The sequence below is a fragment of the Ambystoma mexicanum genome, chromosome 1q (genome assembly GCF_040938575.1).
Source record: "Ambystoma mexicanum isolate Mex_15411 chromosome 1q, UKY_AmexF1_1, whole genome shotgun sequence".
Lineage (NCBI taxonomy): Eukaryota > Metazoa > Chordata > Amphibia > Caudata > Ambystomatidae > Ambystoma > Ambystoma mexicanum.
This window is the reverse complement of record NC_090922.1, coordinates 1,096,962,843-1,096,989,057: the sequence shown is the minus strand read 5'-3', so window position 1 is coordinate 1,096,989,057 and position 26,215 is coordinate 1,096,962,843. Positions and strand designations below refer to the sequence as shown.

The window sequence follows — 26,215 nt, the reverse complement described above, 5'->3', positions numbered from 1 at the left end:
CTCTTGCAGTTATTTGTTTCCAGCTTGGCGATGCTGTGGCTTCTGGCAGTATGCTGTCCTCCATAGATGTTTTTCTCGGCCAGGTAGAGTGGTGTTTTGGTTGCTCCTGCTTTGTTTGAGACGTACGCTATCTTGAACATGATGAATGCTTGAAGGGGTAGTCAGAGCAGCTTTCAGGATAGGAATAATGGGATCAAATGTTCCTAGTCTTGTGATAATCTCCTTATACGCGGATGACGCGTTAGTATACATTCAGAACCCCCAAGAGCACTTAAAGCCTATCATGGAAGATATCCTAAAGTTCAGAGAGATTTCGGGCCTCCGGGTGAATTTTGGCAAATTCAAACTCTTTCCACTTACAGACACCACTGCCCCCCCACCCCCTGTTGATCTACAGGGATTTAAGCAGGATCCGACAACCATGCGCTACCTGGGAGTGACGGTGGCTAGGCATGGCCCCATGCTGCACGACTACCCATAACACGTATGTGGCTCAATTACGAACTAAACTCGCGAGCTGGGCCCATCACAATAGCTGGCAGGATCGCGCTCCTTAAAAAATGACAGTCCCCCCAAAAACTCTTATATTTTTTCCTTAATGTACCACTGTGGCCCAGGCGATTCTTCTTTCAAGAGTTAGAGGGTGAAATCTGCAAATTCATATGGCATTCCGGAGCGGTGTGGGTGAAGTGGGACACAGTAACACAACCATTTCACAGGGGAGTGTACGCTGCCCCCAACTTTGAACTTTATTGGATGGCTGCGCAGGCACAATTAGCGGCCCTTTGGTTTGGTGATGACCCACCCCCTTCTCACACATTGCTAGAAAGGCACTCAGTGGGTGACAGAGATCTACGGTCACTGGTCTTCCCCGATGTATTCGCTGACGACTGTTGCTTCGAACCTGCAAGCGACACAGCGCTCGCCCGGTGCAAAATATGGAAAGCGACCGGGGTACCATTCCATTAAGACTTCCCCCCTATGGAACTGCATCCCATCCCTACCGCGGGCCAACCCCGGCTCGAGTATGACATGGACTTGACAGGGATTTCACAAATTAGGTTCCTTATACCCAGAAGACAACTTCATCCAGACCCCTGATGTCCCAGGTCTTGCACTGTGTACGTCCTCCCAGTGGCTGTAGTACGCAGGCCGGCGGAGAGTATGCAAGAAACTATGGACCTGCTACTCGGTTAAAGCAGAGAACAATGCACTATTTTGGTTTGTGTTGACATCGGGCTGCAGTCGGAACAGAGTGTCGTAACTATATCAACTGGTTCAAACTTACTCGGTGGGGTGGGGGGTACATCACAAAGCTCAAGCTAAATTGGCAACAGATCTTCAGCAAGACATAACTGACAACCTCTGGTCCGACATGTGCATGCAGACCCGTAGAGTGTCATTCAACTCTCGCTTTCCACTGATACATCTCAAAAGTGTTGCACCGGTAACATTACACTCTGGACAGATTGCGCATGTTCTCCAATGAGGGTACGGGGGCATGCCCACGCTGCAACTTCACCAATGCTGGATACTTCCATATGTTGTGGGACTGCCCGCAACTTGTGACCTTCTGGAGGGGTGGGGGGCCGAGTCGGCGCAACACTGTCCGAAATGACTGATACAGATGTCCCCTCCCTCCAATTGCTCTGTCTGATTCACATTTTGATTACACCACCTGGCACTGTGGGTAAATTTGTGCAGCTGTGCCTCCTTCTGGCCAAACGCTGTATCCTTCTGAGCTGGACAAGTGCTCATGCTCCCAACAGAGACCATTGGCTGAAAGATGTAACGTGGGCTAGCGACAACGAACAGCAATAGGCACATATGCAGCTGTCCAAGTCGCGCCCAAGAGACATTTGAACCCTCTCAAAAAGTACCTTTCCCGCATGGCGGCATGAATAGCTGCGCACCACAGCCTTCTCATCTGTACCAACTTTGTATAAGTGATCATACTGTATTGTGTTGTGTAACGTCAAGTGCTTTAATAAAGTTTAAAAACAACAAAAAAAAATGTCCTAGTATTGTGACGAGGCCTGCTACAGCATGCTGAATGGTTTTCAGCAGAATGGTGGCACCTGGGACTTCTGCTCGTCAGCGTTGCCACATACTCTGCATATTAAGCTGTATACTGGCCCATTATGACAGTCACATGAGGCAGCATCTTGGACAGCTGTTTTAGGGCATTAGGACTTGTATATGTATATGATGGCCGTACCTGGACCTATGATGGTTGAAGACCGGCATGACGTCTCAGTTACACCAAGACAGGATACACCCAAGCTGCTTTCATCTGGTTAATACGATAGCAGCACATGGAAGGTCACAGCTGTGTTTTTGATGACTAACTGAACATGAGGCTTTTACTAGATATTTGATGACTGTAGATGTTATCATGAAGCGGTAATTGGACCTACGACTGCTGCAGCTTCCCACAATTCCTCAATTTGGGTTTATAATGACAGTGACACTATGAGGCAACACCTAGGTCTATGATGGCTGTAGCTGGGAAAGAGATTAAAATCAGTTATATTTTGGTAGTACATGCACCCTTTCCATTATTTGATACCCATTTCTTTTTTGTGTTTGATATATTTTTATTGACATTTTTCAAAAACAAGTTACAAATCACACAAAAAACTGTTGAAAACATGTAGTCGTCTTCCTTACTCAACTAATCCTAACTCTACCCCCAACACCCCCCCAACTCTGCCTATGCACAATGTCTCAAAGAATAACCTAATCACACTGCAGTTCCACTCCCGCCGTAGCCAATGTAGTTTCCTCTTCGCTATTGCATGCAAACAAGGTCACAGTAAGCGTTATCCATCGGTGGATGTCCATACATGAATCGGTATCCTGGCTTCCCGAAGCCTTCTCCCACACCCCTGTTTCTGCTGCCACCCACTTCTCCAAATCTCTCCACCACCTAGATACACCTGGTTCTTTGGCGCCATTCCACTTCATGGCTATGCTACGTTTGGCCGTTATGTACATCAAGTCCTTTATTTTATTCAACGCTTTATCTTTCACACTTCTCCTATATCTCCCTAGCATGTAAGCCTCCGGGGTCTGGATATCTAGTTGTATTCCCCCCTCGGGTTGCCTTATGCGCCACCTCTCTCCAAATCTCTGCACTACCGGGCATCCCCAAAACATGTGTATGAGTCGGCGCCCTCTTCCCTGCATCTGGGACAATTATGTATGCCTGCACATTTGAACGTTGCCATGACCGCTGGTGTAAGGTAGGCCCTCTATGTAATGTATAACTGTATTAATTGTAGTCTGGCATTTCTAGAGACCCTCTTATGGCAGAGTTTATCTCCCTTCTATTCTCCATCTTCCATCGGCCTACCCAGCTCCCTGTCCCACCTCTCCTTAGACTTCATTTCCATTAGCGAGGCCCTTCCTATCAACACCTCATAAATCTTTGAGATGGCATGTCCACCCTCTGCCACTGTAATTAGCATCTCTATTTCCTCACTCTCTATGGTCTCTTCCGTACTCATTTCGGCTACCTGTCTTTTAATATCTTTAAAACTGTATTAGCCAACAGAAACTGGCCCTTGTGTATACCCGTGGCCTCCAGCAACTCCACAAAGGACATCAACCCCTCTTCGTTCCATAGGTCCTCAACTGGAGCTATCCCACATTCTTCCCATCTTGCCCTCACCATTGCCCTACTGCCCGGCATACCCTCTAAGATTGCTGCTATGGGAGTCTGTGTAGAGAGTGGGTCTGCCAGTCCCATATCTCTGCAGTTTCTTTTCCAAACCCCAATGCCCAGTTCCATCAGGTAAGGGCAATCTCCTAGTTCATTAGCGGAGATCCCTTAGGTACCTCTTTTTTATTGTCGGCTGCAATAGCGCTGTTTCTGTCGTGGGATCATCGGCCATCCATTGCATCACATACTGTAGTTGGCTCGCCAGAAAGTACAGCTCGAAGTTTGGGATCCTCAAACCTCCTTGTTCACACAGCCTTTGCAGTACTGCCAGAGCCACCCTGTTCCTCCCCTCCTGCCACAGGAAGCCCCTACACATTTTTTCCAAGTCTCGGAAGGACTGCCTTGGGATATTATATGGGACATTCCCAAAGCCATGCATGAGTCTCGGCAGTGCCACCATTTTTAGTAGTGCCGCCCTGCCCATCACAGATAGAGGTAACTTACTCCAGAACTCCATAGATTTCACCAACCCATTCCTGGCCTGCACTGTATTGAATTTGTGCTCGCGTTTGGGGTTGTGACATATATTTACTCCCAAATATCTAAAGGTGTTCTTGTTCCAAGGCAGGGGGCAGGACGGGTAGCTCTTCCTCGGCTACATGAGCCATCGCAGCCAATGGGAACAAACATGACTTGCCCCTGTTTATTCTAATTCCTGTCAGTACAATGGAGTTCTCCAGTACCTCCAAAATGTATGGCAGATTTGTCTCTGGATCCCTAAGATACAACAACATATCGCCCGCGTACATGGACACTACATGCTTGACCCCATCTATGTCTATACCCGCGTCCCGATATTCCTGCCGCAAGTACGCCGCCATCGGTTCCGCCGCTATGATATGTAACATTGGAGACAGCGGGCAGCCCTGTTTTGTGCCTCTGTATAACTGCCATATGTCTGAGTATATAGTCCCAGTACGGACTCTGGCCATTGGTTTGGTATAGATCAATTGCACTCGTCTCATGTACTGCAGCCCAAACCCCATCCTCATCATCGTGGCATACAACCGATTCCAATGTACTGAGTCTAATGCTTTGGTCGCGTCCAATGACGCTAACGCACATGCTGTTGTATAATCGTTTGCGCTATACATCACATGGTGTAGCCTCCTAAGGTTCTCCGCAATATTCCGCCCTGGTACATACCTGGTCTGATCTGGGTTGATCAAAATGTGTATTTCCTTGAGGAGTCTGTTTGCCAAGATTGACGTAAGGATCTTGCTATCCTGATTTAACAGTGACAGTGGTCTATAAGATACGCCGTCTGTGCTTATTTTATTCGGTTTTAATAGCGGGATTATCAGGGCCTCCCTCATGCTCTCCAGCAGTATCTTCTCTGTGTATGCCTTATTGTAAACCTTTGCCAGTAGCGGCACCAACACACCTACATGGGCCTTGTCAAATTAGCTGGTGAGCCCATCTGTGCCTGGGTCCTTTCCCCGTAGGCAATGCTCTGATGGTGGCAGCGACCTCTTCCGGGTTTATGAGTGCCTCCAGTGTCTCCGCCTGTTCTGTATCTAAACGTGGCAAGGTATTCAGATCCAGGATGCCCTGTAGGTCACTGTCCTTAGGCTGCTGGGGAACTACGTATAATGCTCGATAAAACTCTGCAAAAACCTTGTTAATGCCGGCCTGTGTGTTCACCTCTACTTGGTCTCTAGTGTATAACCAGCTCTTTTCCAAGTATTTCGCGTAGTTGACCTTCCCCATTTTATCCCGCTGTACTAGGCATGCCTGCTTTAGTTCAATCACTTCCTCTACGTGGTCTTTATCTACTTTGGCTTCCCTCTACAATTTCGTCAATTTCTCTTCCATACTCTTTAGTTAATTGCTAATGACATTCCGCACTCCCCCCGACTCCACTATCATTTCAGCCCTAATGACCACCTTATACACTTCCCACACATTGCCCACTTTTTGTACACTCCCCTCGTTTACTGCTATATATTGCTCTGTACATTTTCTAATGTGTTCAGCGAATGCTCTACCTAGCAATGATTTACTCCTTAACCTCCATGTAGGTATGGGTGGTCGCGCCGCAAACACCCGCCAGTACGCTATGAATGGGAGTGGTCGGACAGGACCTTTGCCAAGTATTCGACTTTTGAGAATTCAGTCACATGCTCCTCACTGACAAACACACAATCAATTCTCGTGTACACTCTGTGTGGGACTGAATAGTGAGAATACTCCCTGACCCCTCCATTTTTCTCCCTCCACAGATCCCACAACTGGAAGTGCTGTAGTAGAGCGTGCAACACCTTTGCTGGGGGAGACAGCCTTTTGTGTTTATCATCAGATCTGTCCATGGTTGGGTCTAAAGTACAATTAAAATCTCCTCCCCAAACCAATAACCCCTCCCTGTAGGGTGCCAGCCAGGCATAAAATTACTTGAAGAACACTTCAGTGTCGTGATTTGGTGCATAGGTGTTCACAATACATATCTCCCAGTTTTCCATCATGCCATGTAACATTGCCATTCTGCCCTCGTTATCCATCTTCGTGGACAGCACTTTAAATGGGATAGCAGGGTCTACCCAAATGAGGACCCCTCTTGCATAAGTCGAGTACGTGGAACCCACCATCACACCTCCCCTCGCCAGGTTACCCTGTTTGGGGGCATCCAGATGTGTTACCTACAATAGCACTATCCCCACTCTGTTCCTCTTGATATACATGCCCACTCTTTTGCGTTTTACTTAATTATTTAACCCCCTGACGTTTCATGTCATGATTTTGACAGTGTCAGCCATTGTTTACCATGTCGGCAGTGTCAATGAGGCCTCCAGCCCATGGCTAGCCTCAATCGAAATTTCGTGCAGCCTTTTGCCTTATGTGCCAGGCTCTCTACATCTATCTCCCCCCCAAACCAACTTCAAACCAAACCCAACTATAACCTGTCCAGCTATGCTAGGCATGTTTCCACTCAATTTGACCCGGCCGCTAGACCAGTCACTTGCTGCCCTAAGGGCAGGCTCTGTACAGTAGCCCAAAAACGACTTTGGAGGGGGTAGTCGGACCGCGCACAGCGTTCCCTCTACTGGCTTCTGTGGTCCACTTTTACACTCCTAAAATCTCCAATACTCATTACATTGCTTCCATACTCCTCATTGGATATAATTACAATATAGCCAAAACACCTCTAATCTTGTTTCCACCCATCTCTGAGTCATACGTTCTCATATAATAGGCCACCTGGCGACTTCGTCCTCTTGTCTAGACTCCCTGGCTTTGGTCCGTTTCGTCTGATATCTGGACACTGTCCATCCACTCCTGTGCTGCCATCCATCGGCCTCTCAAAGAAAAGAGCTTTTCTGTTGTGTACCACTTTTAATCTTGCTGGGTAGATTAACATGTACTTTAGGCCCACCTTCCTGAGTCTGGTCTTTGTAGTTATGTATTGGGCTCTCTTCTTTTGGACCTGAAAGGTGTAGTCCGGGTATACTGATATGTTTGCTGATGCTCTCTGCATTGTGCCACCGGACCTTGGGAAGGCCATGATCTTTTCACAATCTTTATAATTAAGCACCTTAGCTATCACGGGCCTGGGTGGAGCACCTGGAGGTGGTCTCCTGATAAGGGACCGATGTGCCTTTTCAATCGTGAACCCTTGCGTAAGTTAACCCGCACCAATTTCCTGTGGCAACAGATTTTCTATGTAGGTGGTAGGGTCTGACACTTCCGTTTCTTCTGGCAGTCCCACTATCCTTATGTTGTTCCTTCCACTTCCTCTGCTCAATCTTCTAGCAGCTTAACTTTCTGTAGGAGTATATCAATGTCGCTTGTATTTTGCCCCCTGACTTCTGTGTTCTCCTTGACCTGTTCTTCCAGTGCCCTGGTGCGTTCCGCATTGGCTCGGACATCTTGCCGTAACAGTCCTACATCGATGCCCATAGCGTCAATCTTGACCTCTAGCGTAGCTTGAAGTGCAGCTATGGCCTCAAGGATCTGCTGGTTGCTTGTATCATGCTCGCCGGAGGTGCCGCCAGTGTCTGCCCTTTATTTCCACTGTCTTATTCATGCTGATTAGCTTGCCCTTTTGTGGTCTGTTTGTTCTTGCTCTTATTGCCTTTGGCAGCTTTGTTGTTCTGCTTCTCTTGCAGCGTCCTCTGTTTTGCTTGTTCGTACCTGGGGTGGACTCCGTCCTTTGCAGTACCATATGCTGAAGCACCTGTCGTGCTGTGGTGTAGGGGTGTACACTATCCCCTGCGGCTCCGACCTCCCTACGTTCCTGGGTGTACTGTGTCTTTTTTGAGTGGGGCTTCGCCCCTTCCGCCTGCTGTACTGTGGAGTCACCCCTCCTTGTATTGTGCAATTTGGAGCGCCACTGGGCCTTGATGCTTGGCTTGCCTTTAATGCCCACTCTTGCCTCTCCGCTGTGACGTGCGGTGTCAACTGTTGATAGCTGTGGAAATACTGTGTATTTTGATTCTCGAAAGTGAGGGCGTCTTCGAGAGTCTAGACTTCCCAAGCTTCTGAGGGAGCCCTTCGGGTGGGGGCGGTGGGGGAGGAGCCTGGGGCGTGCCCAGCCAAACCACACTGTAATTTGGCCCTCTATGTCATCTTGGTCTCTTCTTCGCCCTGGGTCTTCCAATGTCTCCCAGTGCCACCAGTCCCCAATCAGCTGTGTGTTTCGGCCTGTGTGTTGTGCCTGATCCACTGGGTTCCCTCTTGCTCTTCCCATCCCTGCAGTGTGTTACCCTACGGTGAGCTCTTCACTGTCCTCTTCCGTATGGCCACTGGGCCACAATACTTCTTAGTCGTGAATTGCATTTTTCTGCTCCGCCTTGTGACCCAGTGCTCCTATGGCCAGTGTACCACGCGATCTTGCCCAGCAGTTGCCTTCTGTGCCCTTTGCCTACGCTTAGCATCCGTCTTCGCTTCCCTTATATATGATTGGAACGTGCGGGAACAGATTTTATTGAATGGTCCCAGCAGCCTAGTTGTCGGCGGAATATGGGAGGGCCCACCTTCCTGGCGAGTGTTGTCCCTTCTGGATCACAATGAGATGCTTCTGTTATGTTTCAAAGGTTGCAGCTTGGTGGGCGTGGGGGGTCCCACCGCCGCTGGGCACCCTCTCTCCTCAGCCCCTCTTTGCTCTCCACTCACAGTTCGCTCTGGGCTCGCCTTCAGGACCGCCCACATTATCACACGGCATTAGGGGGGTCCATCTATGCCCCTGGGTGATTATGCCCGTAAGGGTGCCCACTGTGTGTTTCTGGGCCTTGGCCCCGTTACTTCCAAAAGGATGGTGGTGGGGGGTGCCTTTGTAGCAGTACATATAAGCGCGACACCAGTCCAGGGTCCCCCTTGCCCCCAACTCCTTACCCGCCACCTTACTCCGTGCACACAGGGCTCTCTCCTGACCTCCTTAGCTATGGCCCGGCTGCAGTGTCCACTTCCAGGGGGGGAATCCGCTTTCCGGCTCGCTGGTTCCTCCCGAGTCCATGCAAGGAGCACCAACAACCTGCATCCCCGAACACGCTGGGTGTGTGAGCTCTTCGTTGTTGGCTCCCAGGCGTCCCCTCCGTCCAGTCGGCCAGTCTTACGGGGTACGCCGCAGTGCTTGTCTAGCCACTCGGCCCCTCCTCTCTTCTAGGGGCTGCGCCTCCTTTGTTCTGGCCCGATACCTTTTCTGTGGGCCGCCAGTCTGGATCTGCTGCCCGGGGGCTTAGCCAGTCGCTGTCCTTCTCTCTGGGCAACCTTCACCACTGCTGGGCTGATGGCATTCGGCGGCGCTCCTCGGCTCAGCGGTGCTTCTGCTGCTGTATGTCCACCTCCGCCATCTTTCCACTCTTCGCCTCGGCTTCACTTCACTTGGTGTTTGTCACCAGAGGCTTCCCGATACCCATCACTCCTCTCCCAGCTGCTTGGGTAGTTTATGCAGATGTCTCTTCAATTTCCGGTGTTTTAGTCCAGATTTGGTGGATGTATGTAGCTTCTCATTGTCGGATCTATAGGAGCCTCCAGTGAGCACGTCTGCCTCACATTGCTGCTAGCCACGCCTTCCACCATACCTTTTTATGTGCCATAACACCTTTATAACTCCCACTATACCCTTTTGCCATGTGTTCCTTCTTTCCCGTGATTATTTACTCCAGTAAAATGTCCATACTTTTCTTCCATCTGCCTGTGCTACTTCTCCTGTAGCCGTCCCCATGTTCTGCACTTGCAGTACCTCTCGCATCAACATGTTCGTTCTTTGGTTATGCTGCTTCTCCCTATATTCGTTTTCTCCGTTAATGTCCACGACTGAACCAAACATTGTCAAAATATTGCAATGCATACAAGTATATTAAAGAGTGATGCTGAAAAAAAATACTTTTAATTAGTGCATGAGTGGGAAAGCTAACGGGAATCTGAAAACCAACAGGTGGAGTACTGTACCCATTTACAATTTGGATCAAATTATGTGGGTTAATAATAACAGGATTATGCACTGCTTTGTAAGGAATTGAAAAATGGCTTGCATATGAAATAACATTTTTTAAAAAAAATACGCAATAAATCTAAGACACTAAAATAAGGAGCAATGAATTAAGGGGCTAGAGCTCACCTGCACGTTTCACCATTATGTCCAGTTTCAATAACCTTCTTTTTGGTTACTAATCCATTACTTATCTTTGCAGACGGTTTTGATTTTCCTATTCAATAAAAAAACTGCAATATCAGAATTTAAATGCATAAACAGTTATTCGCTAGCATGACAGCATTCAGTTAGCTGTGACTCTTTAAATATTAAGATACCACATTTGTTAACCAGTTTCATATGATAAAAACAATACATGGTGTAGAACACCATAGTCGGAGAATTTGATCTCACAAACCTCTAACCGCGGTATGGCATCATTTTTACTTTTACTCGTGTAGTGGTCCACACAAAAACTCCAACACAGTGCGACATCATGGGGGTAAGGGAGACGGGGAACCAATGGCTAGTAAGTGTGATTAACAAAACGCAAGCACATTAACAAACACACGTATCACAATACTCCAACACACTCAATCCACCATTCCCACGGCTACATCACAGTGCATTATCTGGTAAAAACATGTGCATGAACCAGCTATAGCCTAAATAGCACAGATGCACCTTTTGCTGCTTAGTGTCCTCCATCCTTAAGAGTTTCCCTTGAACAGCTGCAATCCATGCTGCTTCACTTTCATCTCTCAACGAAGATAAACAAAGCTGAGCATCTGCTCTTCCCTCAAAACAACTTCCTTCTTGGCCATCAGCCTGAAAATAAACTCTCAGGCCCATGGGTATCTAATTTTTGCAATCAACATAACCTTCGAGGATCCGATTTACCTTCAGTCCTTTATAAAGAAAGACAAAAAGCTCTGCCCACTCAATTTGACTCCACAGGTTCCACATTAAGAACCCCACTGTCCTAGAAACAACAGATCATGTCCCACAGGACCTCTTCTTTATTTGGAAAGCAGCAGAACCTGTTATGGAATTGGAAGCATACGTTATGTTTTCGAACTTCTAGGCCTTGCACTGCAGATCACCAATAGAGACTGAGCGCTCTAATAAATATCTGATAATGTGGATAGTCAATATCACTTTGTACTACTTTTGTTTCAAGTCTTTCCACCACCACCTAGATTTCCTACTCTCAAATGACCAGTTAATGAGGTTTTGGCCTCCAGATTTTCCTACAGCCCAGACACCATGATCTCAATATTGCAAGAGACCTTTTGCAACACCCTCACAGCCTTCATCAACAGTGATATTTTGGATTCTCTACATGCTGTCATGGTATCCATTGCTCCCCTCCCCTACGGGAGACAGACTGACTATTAATATGCATCACACAGACGCCTAAGATGGCCGCCAGACCGGGAACACTGATGAATGCGCCCGCTCCTCTTGGCGTCAAAAAAGATACGATACACAGATAAGCTGCTTCACCCCACATGCCCTGACAGTGTGCCAGGCAGGGGGTCCTCTGTTGTGCATTGCTGGGGCTCCCTGTTGTTGAAGGTGCCTGGAGCGCTTGAGCTGTGACGGCGGTGAAGGGCCTGTCAAGTGCTGACACGCCAGGCATGAGGAGATGCGGGAAGCGGAGCGAGTTGCCTGTCCTATGGCTATACCAAGCCTGAGGCCGGGATACCCTTCGTGGAAGCAAGGACAGGAGCAGAGCTTCATCCCCAGTCAGGCAGCAGGTGAAAGAGTGGCACTCCCCCCTGGCGGCAAGCATTATCTTACCGATGTGGCTCACCCAGGAGGGGGAGACCGCCTAGAAAGAAGCAGATGCGGTGGGGGTGGAATCCCCTCACCCAGTACTAAGCAAAGGATTTGAGATCAGGGAGGGGAGGCCGCCTCCTTCCCTCCCAGAGTAGCAGAAAGGAACAGTGCGCAGGTGAGTGAGGAGAGTAAGGGGAGTGGGCTAGAGCCCTCCGCTCCCTACCTTTTGTCGGTCCGAGGGCTGCAGTCATGGCGTTGCCCGACCAGGACCACCCCAGCAGGTCGAGGCATGGCCAAGTGCAGGTGGCACCACGCCCCTATGGGGAAAAGGGTAGTGGATCACCATTTTACTGTAGTGTGTCAGCTGGAAGGGAGGAAAGAACAGGCGAAGGGCAATTGTAAGAAGGGTGCAGCTAAAGTGGCTTTCAGGAGGGCAAGAACATTGTGGCTTAGGGAGAAAGGACTGACGCGGCGAAGAACGCCATTCAAGAACTGGCTGAAGATAATAGAAAAACAGACGTCTTGGTTGAGCAACTTGCTAGAGTTACACAAAATCTTGATCTGCAGGCCGAGGACTGCGAGAATCGCTCCAGATGATCTAATATAAGAATAAAAGGCCTTTCGGAGGGGGTGTCGGAGAAGGACCTGGGAGAAACTAACCCAACAGGTATTTGCGGATCTCCTGGAATTGGACAAATGGTCTGATATCCAACTTGACCGTGTACATACAGTGGTGCCCCAGATGGGGGGGAGCCCAGTGCCAGGCTGGGAGATGTGGCGATGGCTTTACAGCAATATAGGAAAAAGGGAAGTATATCGCTGGCCACAAGGAGAGCCGACCTGATCAAGAAAAACAGAGCAGGGATCCAATTGTACCAGGATCTGGCACAATCAACTCTGGTCAAGAGGAGGTTGAGGGGCCCGTTGGTGAGGGCCCTGTGCAAGCGCAGGTCAAATATAAATGGACCTTCCTTTTTGGTCTGCTGTTCGCCTAATAAGGCAGACAACATCGGATTGCCACCGGCGAGGGGGGATGAATATGTTGGGTCTGGAAGAGGAAGCCACCCAGCATCCAATCCAAAAGCCGGAAGGAGAATCCACCAAGAGGAAACTGTGGGAGTGGACATGGGTACAGGAAAAGGGCTGGAAAAAGGGCCTCGAGCGGCCATGGAAAGTCAGCTGGCAAAGGAGGCGTACTTGAGGAGGCAGCAGCAGAAGCCTCGAGGGCCCCCAAGTGAGATTAAAGCCTGGGAGGTCTTAATTGTTCACTCTGGGGCTGCTGGAAGTGGGGGTGGGTGGGAGGGAGGGTGGAGCATTGGGGAGTGAGGGGGAGGAGTGTTTGATCATCTTGGATTCACTTCATGGGTCTTAGGATACCCACATGAGGTATGTTTACCTCAGGAGGGTTTCGATGGCTCAATACCCATGGCCAAGTGTCTGGGTTATCCCTAGGATGGTTGAGCCTACCCGGAGTTTGTTGGGGAAGAGGATTTGGGGAGGTGGGATAGCTGGTCATGAAAGGAGTCTTGGGTCGGAGGGGTGGAAGTGGAGGTTTAGACTTCAAGCTGATCACTCTTAATATCTGGTGACTTAACTCTCTGGTCAAAAGGAAGAACGTTGAGCGTTTCCTGGAAAGGGAAAGGCCATAGTGGGTGGGATTTCAGGAGATTCATATTCAAAAGGCTGACAGACACAAACTTAAACTGAAAGGGTACCCCCTGCTGGTTCAGGCTAATGCCTTTGGCAAAAGAGACAGGGTACTCTTGGCATTCCAGGCACAACCAGGATTACTCATCACTCATCACTCTCATTATCATCACAGCAACATTAGGGGAGCCCCGAGGACGGATTCATAATGGCAAATATTAGATGGAAAGGAGAGGCTTTTACGGTGGTGTCAGTATATGGCCCCAATACAGGGCAGGTACGGTCCCTAAGGTCCAACCTGGCAAAGCTGGAGCAATCCACAAAAAGGGAGGATTCATCTTGTAGGGGACATCAACTTGGCATTGAACCCAGACAAAGAAAGAAGTGCGAGGATCTATCACAACCAAGTAGCCCCTTCCAAGAGGACAAAAGAGTACATGAATCAACTAGCTCTAGTGGACATCTGGAGGGACAAGCATGGTAGGAAAAAAAGGGATACACATTTTACTCCCCCGTCCATGGGTCCTTTTCGAGGATTGATTATATCTGGGTTTCTCGTACCCTCTTGGGACAAGTGAGGGGGATAGAGCTGGAAGCGATAACGCTGTGAGATCACGCACCGATAAGTATTGCATTCACCCGAAAGAAACAGAGCCCAGGGCTGTGGAACTGGAGGTTTCCTGAATTCTCCTCAAGAATCAGGTGATATGTGAAGAACTGAGGAATAGGATTAGGGAATTCTTTACAACTAACTGTTCGCAGGGGACAGAAAAGGATAAACAATGGGATGCTTTCAAGGCCACTATAAGGGGAGAGTTAATCGTGAGGAAAGCCCTAAGAGACCAACGACGACAGCAGACACAGGCGGAGCTAGAAAACTGTCTCAATAAGGTAAAGGCTAGAATGGAGGGGGACTCGGGAAATGTGGCCAAGAGGGGGTACATGCTGATCAGGGACCAACTGGAGGTTCTCCAAACCAAGCCCTCTTGTATTTGCAACAAAAGTATTACATCAAGGCGAACAAGCCCAATAGACTGTTAGCGAGACAGGTGAGGAAAAAGGAGGCATCTAGGACTATACTGAGGATTAAAACAGGGAGAGGGAGAGCTCCTCCAATGAAGACCTCATTGAGGCCTTCACCAAGTTCTGCTCAGAGTTATACTCATTAGACTTGCCCAGTGAGGCGGCAGTGGGGGAATACCTGGTGAAGTGCCCTTTTAAAAAGATTACGAGGGAGGAAAGCGAAGAGCTAGAGGGGGACATCACGCCTGAGGAGGCGAGGTCTGCGATTAGGTCACTGCCGAGTAAGACCCCAGGTAGTATGGCTACATCTGGAGTTTTTACAAGGTGTTCAGGAAGGTATTGATCCTGGTGTTAGTACAGCTTTTCAACTACTTTGGGAGAACCAGTCGCATAACCCCATCTATGGAGGAAGCTAAAGTGGTGCTGCTCCCTAAACCTAACAAGGACGTTACTTCATGCATGTCTTATAGCCCCATTACCCTCATTAACAAAGACGCTAAGATTTATACTAATATTTTGGCATCCCACCTGGACAAGTTGCTCTCTGGGTTGATTGGCCCACACCAGTCAGGTTTTATCCGGCAAAGGCAGACATTTGACAATAAGCGTAGGGTATGTCATCAAATCGAGAAAGCCAACTTAACCAAAATGCCAGCAGCAATTTTGGCCTTAGATACGGAAAAGGCCATCGACCGCGTTGAATGGTCCTTCCTATTCTGCACCTTGGAAGCCATGCGATTTGGGGCACAATTCCAAAGGATGGAGAGTGCAAATGAACAGGCCCCTAGCCTCTGCCTAGCGATCAATGGCAGGCTTGCCCAGGGGATAAGGCTCTCTCGGGGGACGAAACAAGGGTGCCCGCTTTCCCCACTTCTGTACACGGTCCACCTAGAACCACTACTTGCTTGGGTTAGAGCCGCCCCGGACGTAGAGGAGATCAGTTTGGGGGAGGGCGGAAGAGAATAAGGTGATCGCATTTGCAGATATGTTGTTGACAATCACAAAACCAGAGACAACGTTGCCAGCGATTGCAAGGGAGCTGGGGGAGTTAGGCTTAGTGCCGGGCTTGAAGATTAATGAACAAAAATCGAAAATACTGAATTTGATGTTGCGGGAAGACTGGGTGGAGGGCTTGAAGGAGAGGGGTCCGTATGTCTGAGTGGCAGGCAGCATTAAGTACATGGGGCTAGTCATTGCGGGGACTATTTATGCACTCTATGGAGCCAAATATTACGCCACTCCTGGAGAATATGTGGTAGTTTTTGGAATGGGGGCCCTTGTCGATATAGTTGTTGGGGCGAATAAATATCCTGAAGATGAGGATCTCCCCCCAAGGTTCTCTACTATTTTAAGGATCTCCCCAGTGCCCATCCTGCAAAAAGTCCTAAGGCCCTCCAGAAATATATGAGTGACTTTATTTGGAGGAACCGGTAGCCACGGACCTCCATGAAGCTGCTAATGAGGCCCACTCAGATTGGAATGGGCGTCCTAGAGAGCTTACCGACTAGGGCCCAGAGGAAGGCCTATATGATACTCAACAGAGCTGCACTTTGCCTGGTTGTGCAAAAACGGAAAAGTACCCAGTCCGGGCCAAACTTTTGCGAGTCTACTTGCACTGAATATGTCTCTCGTTCCAGGGCAACAAAAATCCAAATTTTAGCAATCCACTCCTGTTCCAGGGGAATTAGAAGTGAATCACGCCTCTCCTGAAACTCGCTTACACCACTGCCATTAACTTGGTGAAAACCCTTGGGGCGGAGGTCAGCCCGAATAGTGGAACTCAAAACTGATCATGAGAACCGCCAACGGCTCACCTCAGGTACTTCTTGTGCTAGTGATGGATTGGAACATGAAAGTAAGCATCCTGAAGTTCCAATGATACCATCCAATCCTGAAGCTGGAGGGCCTGAAGGATCTGAGAAAGCGTGACCATCTTAAACGTGTCCTTCCCTAAGGAACTTGTTCAAGTATCTCAAGACGTCGTCCAAGATAGGCGTCAGTCCTGCGTCCTTCTTGGGGATTAGGAAAAAGGGAGAACATCATCCTTTGTTCCTCTCCATCACAGGTACTGGTTCTATAGCATCTTTCTAGATGCAACAGGAATGGGTCTGTAACATTTAGGGAATGGCTTCCCGGTGGATGATCCTGAGGTCTCTGTATGAAGGGGAGGCAGTAACCTTGGGCTACTGTTTCCAGTGCCCATGCATCCAAAGAAATACCTTGCCATTCTTTCAGATTCTGTGACAGTCTGCCTCCCACCAGGGTGTCGTGAGTGAAGACCTCAGAGAGGTTTTAAGGTGGCTGAAGCAGCGGCCGATGGAAAAGACGCCGCTGCTTGGGTGGACTTTGCACCTCTCCCTCATCCACCACGAGGGAATCCTCTTTGACCAGTCTGTCCTCTCTCTCTTCCAACTGAAGAATAGTAGCAAACAGACTTACCCCTCCAAGATGATCCGGTGGGGTGAAAAGGCTGTGGCTGCCCGATTACAGCACCTAGGGACTTGGCAGCCGCCATTGAGGTCTGCAGCTTCTCCAGGTTTTCGTCAGCCTTATTACCAAATAAGTGCGAGCCGTCAAAGGGAATGCTGAGGATTCCAGATTGTACATCAGGTGCAAACCCTGACTTACTCAGCCACGCAAATCTGCGTATGACCGTGCTTGCCGCCATGGCTCTGCTGATGCTGTCAGGTCAGCAGTGTCCAGACCTGATTGCAGAGATTCACACTTACCCTCCCCTATCAGGTTCTCAAGAAGCCATCTCAATCCTCACCTTCAGGGATGTGATCAGCCGCCATCGCTATGCAGCCCCACAGTCTGAATGTACATTTTGCTACTGCACAGGTTGAGTTATCAGATTTCAAGGCCATGCTACCCCCAGAAAATACCTTTTTTTCCCCAGGTAGCAGCCCGTTTATCATCCCTATCTGGAGGGATAGTAAGGTATGCAGCTTGCTTAGAGGCAGATGTAGCTGCCTGAACCACTAGGCATTCAGGTGTTGGATGTTTAGACAGGTAGCTTGGGTTGCTACTGGATGGCCTGTATTTTCTGGTGAGGATTCTATTTACTGCAGGACTAGGTTCTGGAATCGCCCAGTTGGTCATTACCCTTCTCTGTAGTGCTACATGAAAAGGCAGTATCGGGTAATTTTGTGGTCCCTTGTCCAATATATCGGTGAGATCATCCTGCTCAAATGGTGGAGCAGGTCTAGTCCAATCTAAAAAGTCTATAACCTTAGTCATCAGACTTCTGTAGCATGTTCATCAGCATGTTCATCAGCTGAACATCAGCATGTTCAGCTGGATCTTGTTTCCCAAAATGTAATTCAGCAGAGGTGTCGACCCAACTAGCTGTTTGTAAAGAATCATGCAGTTCCCTGATCCTGGTTTCATCTAGGATAAAACAATATGGAACATTAGGGATATTTCCCAGTGAATTAGGAGGATCTAACTGAAGGCCAAAAGATGCAGTCTGATCTGATGTTTCATATCCCTCATAAATGGAGGTTAGAGATTTGAAATAGTCCTTTTTTGGTAAGGGTTTATAGATATTTTTTGAGGTAAAGTCTTTGACACCTCGACTGCTGGCGTCAATGTTTTCGACTTAGCTATTTACTACTTTGGCTTCGACGCATGAGGCGTCGATAGAATCAGCGCTTTAGTCTTCGACGTGGGCTTTGCGGGACTCAACCCCGGGACTCAATCCGACAAAGTTTAGACTATTTCTCATCTCGTCGAGTACTCAAAGTGTCTCGAGGTATTATGACCCAGGCTCAGAGGCACGCAGGTTTTTGCCTTGGCTTTATGCTGGTCTTGGATTGGAGCATGGCCACTTCCTTTATGCTTCGAGGAGGATGGTGCCTCATTCTTGAAGATTTTAAGGATTTGCATATGGAAATGTTCCCACTCACCCTTAGTCAAGGCTGTAGTCGTGCAGAAGAGTCGGAGGAAGAAGAAAAAGCAGGAGAGGGTGATCTACGACGCCTTTTCTTTGACTTTTTAGAGTTTGAGGAGTACCTGGAGTGAGATCATTTCTTCGATCTTTTTTTATGGGGAGTCGAATCTTACAACTCATGGGAAGACCCAATTTTCGAAAAAGGTGTGAATGGGGATTTTGGAACAAGTCTACCCAGTAACAATTTAGCTGTATGCTCTTTTAGGGCCTTAACCGGTCATCGACTAACAAGATTGACAGTCAGAGGTTTCATGTTCAACGTCCTGGCACCAAATACATATTTTAAACGGGTCCGTAATAGACATTTTGGCGCATTTTAGACACTTTTTTAAAGGAAGTCTTCAGAGTTGTAGGAGTGGAAGACGAAGCCATGTCGAAACAGTTTTCTGAAGAAAACTGAAGCGTACCATAATTCCCGAAGCTATCGCATTTGCAGAAAAACAGAACTGAAGTCAACGGGCGATGCGGTGGAATATGTACTCGACGATGACGTCAACTGAGACGGAGGCCCTTGAGGGACATCGGGTCGACAGTGTCGATGCACAGCACCCTCTGCCGGGAAGACATTTTATTTCTGAAGCACTGAAGCTGGATACGAATATCATAAAATGATGAATACGTGAGAGGACACAATCCATTCGAAGAGTATTTTGGGGTGTTATTTTAATGTAATAATGAAGGCCTAAACATCTTTAATTCATTCCATACAGTATCCACTTCAATCGATCAACCCAGCATCCTCATAGTAACCATCAGTATTGCATTAAATACCCAAAAGCCATTCATTATCACAGACTGCTCCTTTGCATATGGGAACAAGTTGGAAAACAGAAAAGTGCTGCGTTATAAGGGCATAACATTTGGCAGTAATCACATTACAAAGCCCTGGAAGACTGAATCACTATCACCCCAGCATAACCATGTCTATTGTGGAGGATGGGCCCTACGTGTTTGAATGACGAACACTATCTTGATTGGAACATCAGTGCGCTCAGAAATATTCATGCTCATTTTTCAATGTTAAAAGGACCGTTGCCAGGGGGGCGTGGCTAAATGGCCACGGGCTAAGATGTGCATTCTGGGTGCTCCTGCTGATCCGACAACGACCGAGGTGTAAAATAGGGCTTTAAGCTGGCTGTAAGATGTGGATCTGAAGCTAGAGCATCATGAATATTATGGGCATGTAGCGAGGAAAAGTCAGGTGTGAAACGCTATTGCATAACAGAATTCGGAGGCAGAGAAGTTTGGACGATCCCACGGACAAAAGAAACAAAATGGCGCCTAGCCGGGAACAAAGAAAAGGACTAATCGAGGAGTGCTGGTGAAACGAAACAGGGCCTCGATCTTCATGGAATGCAGCACCGGTACACACGGAAAAGGTCGGAAGCAAGTAGCAACCACAGTGTTACAAGTGTAACTGACGGGCAGGCGGCTGTCAGCAGGAGGGAGGAATGCAAATGATCAGAAGATACATTGTGTCACCACACGAAAGGAGAGGACAACAGTAGACAGTCGCGAAGCGAACATATTGCAAAGTTGTCTGTAGCAAGGCCGAAAGAAGCAAGGTAACTCTGAGCCGCTGCATATGATCCTGGGAGCACGGAAGATAAAACCTGGGCTAGCTGAGATTGGCACTGTCAGTTATTATAATCGGGACACAAACGAGCCCCGGCAACGGATTTAGTGCACATAGAAATATAAAGGAACGCGGACTGAATGATATACAAGAGTGGATCAGCGAGATCACAGACAAGAAGCGGTCTCCAAGCCACAGAAACCCAAGTGTCGTGGTAGGGAGAGCACCACCGCGAAAGAAGCCAGCTAGCGTTGGGAACGGAGCCGGCCGGCATACAAGCAACAATAGTAGGATGCTAGATGCGCAACGAGGACCAGAGTGAAACACAGAGGGCACAAGCTTCCGGAGGCGGATTCGGTGAAGAGGGGTCTTAAGCCCCAACTACGCATGATTAATAGGATGCAGCCGCGAAGAAGGCAAACTGGGGCTGGCCGAAGCAGCAAGCAACAGAGGACAGAGGCGTATGCAGTAAGGTATAAGCCAGACCCGGATTTGAGACTCTAAGCAAGCTCCTCCTTAGGACAGCATGCCAAGGATGCACGTTAGCGCACACATCCGCTAACAGCCTGCAGACACAAGGAACACAGACCTTTGGGTATTACTTCAACATTAGGGGAGCCAAGATCAGCTACAACTGCAAGCTAGAGGAACAGAAACTTGCAGCTCCTGTAGTTCCAAACGGCCGCACACACCTGCGGTAGACGAAGACGCTGGAGAAGACATACTGGCCCCTAGAGACTGCCTAAAATGACCCTCTCAACCCAAAACAGTACAGTCACTGAGAGTGGCAAGTGGATGATCGCACACAGAATAAGAGGCATAACTTTTGTTATGAGCTGTAGCACACCTCGCGCTGCAACTGGATAGTGAGCGTAGATGGGAAGGAAGTCACGCAAGAGCAAAGACACGTGCTGCATATAAATAATAAATCCCAAGCTGTATATATAGTGGAGAAAAGACAAAGAGCCTTAAAGGACGGCCTAGGCGAAACAAGTGAGTCACTGTAAGGGAGGCACACTACAAGCACCAGTGTACGAAAAACAGTGCACAACCCCCCCCCCATTGGTCACGGGGATGACAGCTAGCAACACCATGGATGCCAAGGAGTAAAATGACCTCCAGGGCGAAGGCGCCAGCAATGACAGCTAAAGCAAATAACAGTAAGGTGAAGCAGTCGTTCTTAGACACGTTTGCCAGACCTACGCAAATGACGGCAAAGACACAACTGCACAAAGCAAATTAAGCAGATAAACAAGGAAGGATGGACAAGCAAATATTGGTCGCAATAGCGGAAATTAAAGTGTCTTTGGAGTGTAAAATAGATGCAATGAAAATAGACATGAACCTCTTGAGACAAGATATCAAAACACTGTCGGAGAGCACTGGGGCGCTGGAAAAATAGGTGAAGGCCAATGCTAGCAGCTGCAAAGACAACTCCCTGGATATCTCTACCTTGAAACAACAAGTGCAGAGCCTGGAAAATAGGGCGGAGGAAGCAGAAGGCCAAGCCAGGCGAAACAACGTGCGAATCATCGGACTGCCGGAAGGTGAGGAAGGCCAGAACCCGACCAACTATATCAAGGACATGCTCCTGCAAGAAATAGGGGCTGGTTCAGTCACCCAGGGGTTGATAGTGGAGAGGGTGCACAGAGCCCTAACGAGGAGAGTGCAGGCTGGTGCCCCGCCAAGACCGGTAATTGGCAAGATACTTAATTATATGGACAGGGAGAAGATCCTGGAACATTTCCGTAAAAGTGGCGCCATTAGTCGGGCATCAGCATCAATCACTGCATACCCAGATTGCGCCTTTCTGGTAAAAAAACAAAGGATGAACTAGGGGGGCGGTGAAAAGAAGACTGAGCGGCCAGCCTCAAGTTTATGTTATTGTATCCAGCGAAGATGAAGGTGTTGCACAAAGACTGTGCTTTGTTCTTCGAAACCCCAGAGGACGTGAATAATTGGATGGACTTGCAGAATATGCCGTCCGAGCAGCATGATCAGAGCGGAGATGAAAGTGATAAGTGACACGACAATGGGGTTGCTAAAGCACATTCTGGGCGGTGGAGGAGATGACATAGGCTGTGGCGGAAGAGACACTCAGACTATTATGTAACTATATTTTGAGTCCTATTAATATTAGCGAAATGCAGGAGTAACGCGCGCTGCACGGGAAAGGGTAGCGCAAGAATCACTCTTACCCCTCAATAGGTTAGTTAGTTAGTTGGGATACTGGTAGCACAGTATCCGCCTGCCGCGCTCCGAGTACTGGCAATGGGCCGGGAAAGGAGGGAGAAGCGGGGATGCCTGAGATTCAGTTTTGGAGCTGGGCAATTGTTGGGGTTGTTTGGGGCGAGCTAAACAGCTACATTAAACGTACAGGGTCATGATATACTTGAGGCGGCAGAAGATAGACATAGCAATGTTGCAAGAAATACACCTGACTAAAGAGAAACAAGACATGGTCACGAGGAAATGGAAAGGGACGACCTTGGGAGCAACCTACTCAGCGTATGGTAGAGGAGTCATGACATGGATAGCACCACATGTCCCTTTCAAAATGCTGCAGTCCACCACAGACAAGGACGGTAGGATGGTAATAAGAGGGTTGTTGGAAAGTCAAAAAAAGTTGTGTTATCAATGTGTATGCACCGAATCAGGACACTACAGGTTATGTCAGATCTCTATACAAAAAGACCAGTCCTTATATAAATGGAGCAGTGGTATGGGGGTAGACTTTAACTGTACCCTGGACCTGGAGATGGACAGGTCGGACAAGAAGCTAACTCGTCCAACCCAGTCAACTAAAGCTTTGAGCACACTATTGTAGGCCTTCTGGTTAGTGGATGTGTGGAGGGTGCGTCACCCACAAGGCATAGGGTACTCACATTATTCTGCCCCACAGAACCTATACACCAGGCTAGACTATGTGTTCACCAGAACGGACTCGATAAATGAGGTGACATATGCTGAATACAAAGCCCTGGTCCTGTCAGATCATGCCCCTCTAGTAGTGACTTTGCAGATTTTAGATCCCTGAGCCAGGTGACCGACATGGATGCTCAGGGCAGAGACACTAAAGGACATAGGGTTCCGGGAGGGCCTGAGGGCGGAGGTGAAGGAATATTTCGAACATAATACTGGTAGTGTAGAATCAGCCGGGGTGTTATGGGAGGCGTTCAAAGTGGTGGTGACTGGGGCGGCCATGGCCAAGTCTAAGGGGTTGCAAGATGTCATAACGCAGGAGCTACAAAGTGCAGAAAAGAAGTTAGAAACGATTATGTAAGAGGGTACAAGATCCCCAGAGGAGATTGCGACTGTAAGCCGACTGCAACAGGAATGCAAAGGCCACTCGGAGAGACTAGGCAACCCAGGATATAAGAAATATATCGAGAGGCAACATGCTGAAGGAGACAAACCAGGCTGGTTGTATAAAAGTGACAGCACCAGGCAAACTATATGGACGGTGCAGGGGAGGGATGGACAGGTACGGGATACCCAGGAGGGAGTGAACGAAAGCTTCTATGACTATTACAAGCAGCTATATGAGAACTCTGAGAAGGGGGTATTGCTAGATATACGGGAAACACTTAGAGATCACACTCCCCAAATAGGACGAAACAGAGAGACAGAGCCTTGAAATCCCCATAACGATAGAAGAGTTAGAGCATGTCGTAGAGCAACTGCCACCAGTAAGGCCCCGGGAGCAGACACACTCCCTAGCGAAATGTATAAAGCATACAAGACAGAAATACTTCTCCCACTATTAGAGATGTTAAATGAGGTGCTCAACATAGGCAAACTGCTGAAACTTTGTGAGAGGCGATTATCACCCCACTCCTCAAACCCAATAAGCCGGACACAGAATGTAGATCCTACAGACCCCTCTCCCTACTGAATCAAGATGGAAAGATTCTTATGGCACGTATGGCGAACAGGTTAAGACCAGTCATAGGCAAACTTATACACTCAGATCAGACTGGTTACGTATCACACAGGAATATAACTAATAATCTGAGGCGGTTACATCATATAATTGATCACACACATGGGGGCACGCAAGAAGCAGCAATAATCTCACTCGATGCGGTGAAAGCATTCAATTCCCTCAAATGGCCAAATGGCCATGGCTGCTAGCGCTCCTGGAAGGATACGGGATTGGGCCCACATATCTGAAATGGTGCGGCTATTGTACAGTTAGCCGGTGGCAAGGGTCAAGACAGGTTCCACTATTTCTGAACAATGGCAACTGAAGAAGGGTACCAGACAAGGATGCTTGTGGTCGCTGATGCTCTTTATTTTAGTGTTGGGGCCCCTAGCGGTGTAGTTGAGGGAGGTTGAGGGAGGTATATGGGGAAGTAGGAATCAGTACAAAGGGAGGGCAACACCTGATATCACTGTACGTGGATGATATGGTCTTATACCTGCAATATCCAGAGAAAAACCTACAATACATTTTAAAAGTAATGGTAAAATATGCAGAAATCAAGTATATTGCCCCTGGGGAGGTATGTAGGGAACCAATACACAAACTGCCGGTGTTACCGATAGACTGGGAAATTGAGACGTTTAGATACCTGTGTATAAATATAGCATGACCCTGAAGTGGAACACAGACAAAACACAGAAAAGGCACTGTCCAAAATTGAGAAACTTATGCCATTCTGGACCAGATTACCATTGTCCATGATGGGTCGCGCAGCATTACTGAAGATGGTGGTGCTGCCCAGACTTCTACATTATTTTGCAAATATCCTGCACGAAATACCCAAACGGTTCTTTGCGAAAGTACAGAGTATATGCAGGAGCTTCATCTGGCACAATACAAGAAATAGAGTAACACTGTGGAAACTACAGAATTCATCTGAACAAGGAGACATTAAACTACCTAATTTTGAATTATACTACCTGGCTAGTCAGCTTCAATTTGTCGCAAAATGGCTATCGGAGGAACAGATAAATAATGATTGGGTGCTCCCCTATTTTTGTTAACGGGGGGTCGAAATTGTACTCTGGGGAGAGTTATACAATAAAAATAATGAAAAGACAGATCGACTACCCCTCTCAGGAGGTCTCTTTTGCACAACAGGCAGGAGGATCGGAATCTACTAAGTCATTTGGTAGATTGACCACCCATTTCCACTTTGACCCTCTTCTATATCAAAAAATGTTTTGTAACAATTCTCTTTATTTCTCTTTTCTTAAAAACATTATAAAAACAACATCATTTGTTTAATATTCAACATTCACTTCTTTGATACGACAATTTAGTTCCATAGTGGGGTAACTTGGTCTTGCTTTTGCTTTTCTTTTATAACACAACAATCATTTGGTTATGTAAAAGAGATAGAGAAAAACATTTAGGTTCCCTAGCTGGTCGACATGTTACGGCCCCGCTTGCGTGTACTACACCCTCTCAAGTGCTGTCACTCAATTCAATTGTTAGGCCATCTTCAGGACAAAGCAGATTAATCAGTAAACTTCATTTCCCAGTGTAGATCTTCGGATCTAAAAACAATACATAAAAAACTTCATTGAGTCACACTTTTTAATCTATGGGGTGCCAAAGTGGCAGTGTTTTAGAGGTGATGTCTCGTTTTTCATCAGAAATATCGACCCAATCACTGACCTGTTGTCAACACTACAGTGTTTGGGACGTCTGAGAACACATTCTGACTTTTGTTGTGCTTCTGTTTTTTTCAGGTCAGTAGTAGGCCTTGAAGCCAAGCACAACAAAAGTTTGGGTGGCCATCTTTTTGCACACAAATGGTTCTGCCCTCTACAGATTTCAGTTGAGGTCTGTACTAAAAAAAGCCATGGTGGCAGTAGGATGGGATCGAGCAGAGTTTGGGTCTCACTCCTTCAGGGTAGGTGCTGTAACATCCGCCTGGATGGGAGGCCTGTAAGAGAAAGCGATAAAGGGGATAGGAGGATGGCAATCTGGAGTATATAAAAAATATATTAGGAAATGCCCGATTTATTTATCTATTTATATATTTATTACATTTTTTATATGCCCAGACCCTGTGGTATCACGGTGTAGTTGCAGTCAGTTATAAGCAGACGATTTAGGCATTAATTACATTCTGTCAAGACAGAGGCGAG

The 26,215-nt window shown here is 47.8% G+C and overlaps 1 protein-coding gene across 3 annotated transcripts in view; it reads right to left on the bottom strand.

The window, feature by feature from the left end:
- Positions 1-26,215, bottom strand: part of BTBD8 (BTB domain containing 8) — a 2,362,893-nt gene that overhangs the window by 509,289 nt on the left and 1,827,389 nt on the right. For all 3 annotated transcript variants that reach the window (XM_069641787.1, XM_069641786.1, XM_069641785.1), the window contains exon 15: positions 10,281-10,368. In XM_069641787.1, coding sequence (XP_069497888.1) covers positions 10,281-10,368 — 88 coding nt within the window. The remainder of the gene's footprint in view (positions 1-10,280; positions 10,369-26,215) is intronic.